General features: G+C 53.4%; 1 protein-coding gene across 3 annotated transcripts in view; it reads right to left on the reverse strand.

Moving 5' to 3' along the window:
* Positions 1 to 3,319, reverse strand: part of EGFR (epidermal growth factor receptor) — a 186,929-nt gene extending 183,610 nt beyond the window's left edge. For all 3 annotated transcript variants that reach the window (XM_030795770.1, XM_030795771.1, XM_030795772.1), the window contains exon 1: positions 2,967 to 3,319. In XM_030795770.1, coding sequence (XP_030651630.1) covers positions 2,967 to 3,054 — 88 coding nt within the window. In that variant the 5' untranslated portion in view covers positions 3,055 to 3,319. The remainder of the gene's footprint in view (positions 1 to 2,966) is intronic.
* Between the last annotated feature and the right edge of the window lie 3,818 nt (positions 3,320 to 7,137).

Below are 7,137 nucleotides of genomic sequence, written 5' to 3' on the forward strand. Positions count from 1 at the left end.
CGTCTCCAGAAGTGGGGCTGGGCAGGCTTATTTCCACAAAGCTCCCTTAGTTGGGAATTCTGACTCGCCTTGCAATACTTTCCAGGGTCCCTTCTGGAGAGCACCTTCATCCTGTAAGAGGCAGGGCTTTGCTCAGCACCCCTCAAGCAGTCTCCACTCCATGCTCACTGAACTGAGGACTAAGCTGCCTCCATGGAAGGTGACCCAGCAGAGGGCTGAGGAACTCAGCAGGAATGCAGACTGCCGGACAGCCTGCGTTGAAGCTTCAGACAGGCTCATCTTCATGATCCAGCTCCCTGGGCCCTTTCTCCTTGCCAGCTCTGACATTAGACATTTGCACACACCTGATTTGGATCTCCTGAAACCAGAACTCGGACAAGGCAGTGGAGTTTGGAAGTTGAGAGACAGATCTGGAGTCAGAAGCCTCTGGTGTTAATTTCCCGTCTGCCTCCTACCAGCTGTGGGAAAGTCACTTTAGTTCTTCGTGCCTCAGTTTCCCCCATAGGAGGAGAGTGTGCACCTCTTATGCTTAATGTGGGGATTAGGACTCATGAAATGGTGTCTGGCAGTCATTACCTCTAAGAGCAGCAAGTCCAGAAGTTAGCATGTCCCAGAACCAAACAAAACCCCCACTAAACAAAGTGCATCTTGAATAAAATCCACTGAATTTGATAGACACAGGCCTTAAACAAATTTCTGTTAAAAGAGCCCATCTCCTATTTTAATAATTTGCCCCTGAAAATCCAGTCTTTTATGTTACTGTAATGGAATAGCGTCTGTTCACCTACTCTCTCTCTTGTCTTCAGGAACATTCTGTTTTGAGTGAATATGGGACAAACAGGCAAATTAAGTGGTATTTATATTTTTCTCAGGATCACATCTCCAACCACTAATAGTGGTGTTCAAGCGAGTAACATCAAAGAATGAGAACACCACTGGAGGGAGAAAAGTGATGCTTTGGAGGTGCTCTGAGGGTTTAATTTAAAATAAAGAGAAGAGTCTCTTCGGCAGAGACAGGGCTGACACCTGACTAACAAGACCGGCAGTCAGCAGTCTCCGGAGCAGGCCCGCATCTCCCGGGCACCCCAGGCAGGCAGGAGGGACCCTGCAGGCTCAACAGAGAAGAAACCTTTCCACCAGTTCCTTCAATGAAAAGAGGAATCCTTTATTAATAGAATCACACTCTACCTTTTCCCTCTTTCCTATACTTGGCAATACTGTAACAATTCCAGATGTCCTCAAAGAGCTCTTTGCATTGGCAAGTAATCTCTCCGGAGACTTTAACAATCCTTCTTCCCTCTATTGATCCCCAAATCTGGCTGCCCAACAGGTCACATGAAGAGCATTAAAAAAAATCTCATGTCCAGGTCTTGCCCCATGCCAATTAAATCAGAATGTCTGGGGGCGGAAGCCAGACACTGGTTTTTGTTTTGATTTTTTTTTTTAATCCCAGGTAATTCCAATGTGCAGCAAGGTCTGGGAACCACTGTTCTATGCCTTGCCCCTCCCCCAACAACTGCGCTGGGCACCAAACCCCAACTCCCCAAGCCAGTGACATCAACAGCAAGTACGGGCCTGGCTCTTGGAACCCTCGCAGCTCAAGGTTGGAATTGTGCAATTAAACCTTCCGAGGCATGTTTCCCCTGTCAAGTGGGTTTATGGTCGGTAGTCACGAAGCCAGACTCGCTCATGTTCTGTCTGCACACTTGGCACACTTGAACCAGGGACATCAATCCGGTGTGTGTATGTGTGTGTGTGTGTGTGTGTAAGGCAGGTTTAATATTTTGGTTGGCTCAATGTCAAATTCTTCAAACAGCAAAAAGAAACATCCAAGAAAGAAACTCTCCAGGTTTTGAGGAGAAGTTTGCTGTGAGCCCCATTTTGAAACACCGTGGTGCTGGCCAGGATGAGCTCTGCTTCCGGGGCTTCCGCACAAGAGTCCCGCGATCCCCCCTGCAGTGGCCGGACAGCCGCGTCCCGCTCCACCGCGAAGCCCAGGCGCGACCGAAGGGCTGCAGGTGGGGCAGACCCGGACGTCTCCGCGAGGCGGCCATCGAACTAGAGCCTGGGGCTTTCGGCGCGGGCGCCCAGGAGGGAGCTCGGGTCCCCGGGAGGTGGGGGGCACTCCTGGACAGGCAAGACAAGGGCGCACCGGGCGAGACGAGCGGCCGGGGTCTGCGCCCAAGGGGCGGGTCGGACCCCGCCTGCCTTTTGCCAACGAGGAAACTAACCGCCGCCAGCACCACCCCTTCCCGGGAGCCGCAGGTGGTGGCGGACGAGTTCTCCCAGCTCCCAGGTCGAGGCTGCGACTCCACACCGGGGAACGAGGATCGCGGGGACCTGGAGAGGGGCCGGGGCCAGGCTGGCGGGCGCCGGCTTCAGTTTGAGACCTGCGCGGAGGGCGGAGGCGGGGAGGTCCGCTCAGGAAGCAGCCTGTCCCGCGGGGTCCGAGGGGAGGCTGTATTTTCGGGGTCCTTCCTCAGTTTCCCTAAACAGTGCAGTCTCTGCGGGTGGGCAGGGGCCGCCCCTCGCGTGCGCGCCGGGACCCCGCCGCGCCCTGGGAAGACATCGCGGGGCGCACGTGCGGGACCCCGGCCCCAGGCGCCCGCCAGCACCCGGCTTTAGCCCACTGACGCCGATCCCGCGCAGCTGGGCGGGGAAAGTGAGGGAAGAAAGTTGGGAACGGTTCGGGGCGCCGGAGGTTCTGGCGGCCGTTCCCAGCCCGGCCTGCAGCCCCGTGCCCCACGCGTCTCCTCCTCCGCCCGCCCCAGACTCTCCCGGCCCAAGAACGAAACGTCCCGTTCCTCCCGCGGTCCCGGCCGGCGGCGCAGCTGATCTCAAGGAAACAGGAAAGGACGGGCGGGGGCGCGGGCGCCGAGCCGGTGCGCCGGTGCGCGGCTGGGCGGGCTGCGGGGTCCGGGGCGCGATCCGGGGGCGGCGAGGGAGCCGGCGAGACACGCCCTTACCTTTCTTTTCCTCCAGAGCCCGACTCGCCGGGCAGAGCGCAGCCAGCAGCGCCAGGAGCGCTGCCCCGGCCGTCCCGGAGGGTCGCATCGCTGCTCGCCGAAGAGCTCGCTCCGTCTCTCCGGATCAATACTGGACGGAGTCAGGGGGCCGTGCGCGGTGGTTGTGGCGTTAGCGGCGAGGCGGGGACTGGGGCGGACACCGACGAGGTGGCCTGTCGTCCGATCTGGGCGGCGGCGGCCGCCGGGGCTAGCTCGGGACTCCGGCCGCCTCGGCCGAGGCGGGCGCTCACACCGTGCCGGGGGCGGAGGCTGCTGCGGCCGCGCTGCGCCGGGGGCTGCCCGGACGTCTAGCTCGCGCGGGCCGGGGCTCGGGAAGGCAGGGCGGGAGGAGGAGGGACCAGGCGGCGGAGGAGGGATCGGGAGGAGCAGAGGAGGAGGAGAATGCGAGGAGGAGGGAGGAGAACCAGCAGCGGGGACCCAAGGCCAGAGGCCGCCGGAGGCGGTGGACAGCGGTGGCCCCCGCGGGACCCGGTCTCCGGCGGGAGGGGGGCGGCGCGCGGGAGGGGAGCGGGTGCCCTGAGGAGTTAATTTCCGAGAGGGGCGTTCCCAGCACTGCCCCTCTGGACCCGGTCCCCGCGGACTTGCAGGCCCAGCCTATGTCGAGGTCGAGCCAAATCTGTGCCAGGGTCCCCTTCCCCCTTTCCCTTCTTTTGTTTTACAGAGCAAACTTGTACCAGCTTTAGACAGACTGGCCGAGCCTTAGAGCCAGCGTCGGATAATGGCACCGACGGGGAAACTGCTCCTTTATTCTGGTCTCCACCTCCCCTGCAACACTCCGGGACCCTCGCGGGGATCAGAGGCTGGCCTGGCAGCTGAGGAGGTCGCCGTGCCCGCGCGGCAGGGGTGCCAGGCGTCCGAGGTGGTGCTATAAAGTCCGAGGGTCCTTCAGATCTTGCCAAGCACCCTCGAAATCATCTGAAATGAGGGCACCCAACTCCGGGTACAGAGACAGGCCTCCTTAATGTTTATTGCAACCAGCCATGGGTACTTTGAAGCCAATGTGTGAAGCACATTACTTCGCAGAAGTGAAGCTCTTGGAATAAAGGCTTGACACAAACAGCCGTGGAGATGCTTTTTAGAGAGGCTAAGTGTCCCACTGCCCTGGTAGCTCCCGCAGGAGAAATGCCAGGGAAACTCACGGAAGCTTTGGCCAAAAGAAACTGAGCTTCTTTGGGCTGCAGGAACTTGAGCTATATTCCTTTGGCAAGTCCACCCCATCCCCACTGTTCCTTCTCCTGCAGTAAAAATGTCCTCTAGGTCCGTGTTACAGCCAGACCCCTCCTCTCTTCACGAGATTCACTAGGACCTTCAGGCCTGGTTCAACAACCCTGATCTCCCGGCTCTGTCAAAAATCACAATCCTGAAGTAAGTGGAGCTACAGACCTGCCCTTTGCTGTCTCTGAAGGGGAGCAACCTTAACATCTTTCCTCCGCATCCAGCAAAGTGTTTGTGCCTGGGTTTCGCACCCTGCAGCCTGAAAGGTGGGGTTTTCACCAGGGCAAGTGCAGACAGACACAGGTCTCCTCACCGCCCGCACAACCTGGAACTTCCCTGTGAATTAGGAGAAGTAATCTGTTCCTTTCTTTTAACAAATCAGTACAGCCACTCTGCGTTGAAGTCAGGCCCTGAATGCAGAGGCCGTGAAGGCTCTGCAGGCATGTGTGTGCTTCCTGCACACCTGGGCTGAGAGCAGACCGTAGAAACACAGAGACAGAAAACAAAACTAGAGAAAGGCAAATGGGAAGCACGCATAGCACAATACTGGGATGAATTCCAGGGAACAGAGAAGAATGAGTTTGCTGAACATCCTCCTGGGACATCTATGTAAAGTTTGAGTTTCTCCTTTGAGCTTTTGATACAAAAGCTGACATTCATGTTAATTTTGTAGTCCTTGGCTAGTACCTGGAGTGTGCTGATAACTGTGTTACTTGGTAAGTAAAAAAACTGTATGGCCAAGCAGGCAGTAATGATGTCCTCTTAAGGGAGATAAGGAGCCTGGCACAGTTAGGGCCCTGCACAGTTAGGGCTCTAGCTCACAGCCTCTGTGGAGGGTGGTCCCAGACCATGGTCCGGACAGAGGCTGGGTGCTGTGTGCCACCACCATAGGAATGACAATAGCGGCCCAGTTGCTGTGCTAAGCATTGGTCAGACTAAGCTTATCTGATAACCTGTGAGCTGGTTAATACTTGCATCTTCTTTTTATAGCAATGTGATGCTGTGGCCGGGAGAAGTGACCAGGATCCCAAAGTATACTTGCTAGCATAAGAGGCCAATTTTGAACCCAAGGCTGAGCCGTGTTTTATCTCTCTTGTCCAGCAACGCTTCAAAACCTGAGACAAATGGTGATGTCAGGACCTAAAATTCTATTTCATAATATCTTGGAAATTTGTTGGGGTGAGTAATACCAAAATTTCTGCTTGGCCAAAAAAATTATAGATAAAGCCTTCATGTATGCTATATTGGCAAGTATGTACTAAGACTCTAGTATTTCCCTTATAAATCTCATAAGTGTCTGTCAATTTTAATAACACAGATGGTTCCATCCCTTTGCCAGCTGTACATGAGAAACTTTTTTTTCCTCTGATGAGTGGTTATCCTCTTAGAAGAAGTTTCTGAGTGTGTTGAATAAGAGTTTAGTCTTGTCCATAAGGAATGTGGCTCTGAATTTCCTAAAACCAAATGCTGTGTGAAAGGGAGAGGAGAAACAGGTTATTTGGCAGGGTGAAGATCTGAGGTCTTCAAATATTCTAAGTTCCATCTGAGGCAAAAGGCATTTGACCACCTGTTTTCTCTGGCTTAGAGGTCAAAGTAAAGATTGATTAGGAAAAAAAACATAGTGGCAGATTTTAGACTTTCAAAAATATGTTTTATAAACTACTGGAGCTAAGTAAAAGTAGGATAAGCTATGTCAGAGTGGAAAGGGGTTTTTTGAGAAAGATTTTTGTGCAAGAACAATAAGTACTAATGGAGGTTGTGAATTAAGGACTGACACAGGTTCCTTCCAACCCTAAAGTTCCTTAAGAAAATGCATTTCTAAAATAGGTTTTCACTTAAACATATGTTCACTTGACAGCTCTTCTAAGGATATATGTTAAGGAGATACAAGACCCTGGTAATAGATTTGCCTCTTTGGAGGAGAACTAGGTAGCTCGGGGTCAGGGGTTTAGAGGGAGACATGTTTTTCAATTATTTGTCCTTCTATACCATTGGGATTTTGTACCGGGAGCATGCTGCACCTATTTCTGCAAGGTAAGTGTGGCCCCTGCTGAGGTTCAGAGACACTCCTGGGGGCAGGCTTTCATGGTTTCCGAGGCTGTTTATTCCTTCTCCTTGAAGGAGGTCATTTGCCTTGAGCTCTGAGTTGAGACCCATCTCTTGCAGAATGTGGAAGAAGCAGCTTTTTCAAGGGGTAACGTGCTGACAGGAAACTGCTGAAGCATTTCTCCTTTGTCATTAGTATGCTTCATCATCGCTAGAGTTGAGGGTTACATGTCACTACAGGAGGCACTATTGGCACTCCATTCTAGCAACAAGTAGAAAGCTGAGCAAACTGAAAAATTAACACCTCTTCTTAGCTCTTTCAGAGAATTGAGGTCATTGGGCGAACCACTGCTCCCCAAATTGGAGAGACAGGCAAACACAGAAGCACAACCTCCAGGGGCAGAAACCAGCAGACAGAAACCGCCAAGGACCCAGTGCCTGGTGGGAAAGTTTGCCCTGTAATTGAGAAATTGTGGGAGGCTCAATGTGGGCAGCTCTGTGAATTAAGAACTCCAGCAGAGCCCAGTCATGGGGCAGGATGGTTAGAGACACTTGAGAGTGTTACCTCCTGGAGCTCTGCCAGGTCCTTACAACGAATATTAGGGGGAAAATCTCATCATTCTTCTGGCAGTGGAAGGAGAAGAGGAACCATTTTGAAATAGGTGGGAACATTCTATTATTAATAGAAGGTCTGCCCTCAAGAGAAATTATTTCACCAGAGGCCTAACCTGGTGTTTTACCAGACTGTGACCTACCCGGAGCAAGGGAAATATACAACTTCGTCCCCCTCCAACTGTTCTGTACCATCTAAGGGGCTGGGGAACCCGAGAAGCAAGCATGAAGTTCACAG

This window comes from Nomascus leucogenys, chromosome 17, assembly GCF_006542625.1.
Source record: "Nomascus leucogenys isolate Asia chromosome 17, Asia_NLE_v1, whole genome shotgun sequence".
NCBI lineage: Eukaryota > Metazoa > Chordata > Mammalia > Primates > Hylobatidae > Nomascus > Nomascus leucogenys.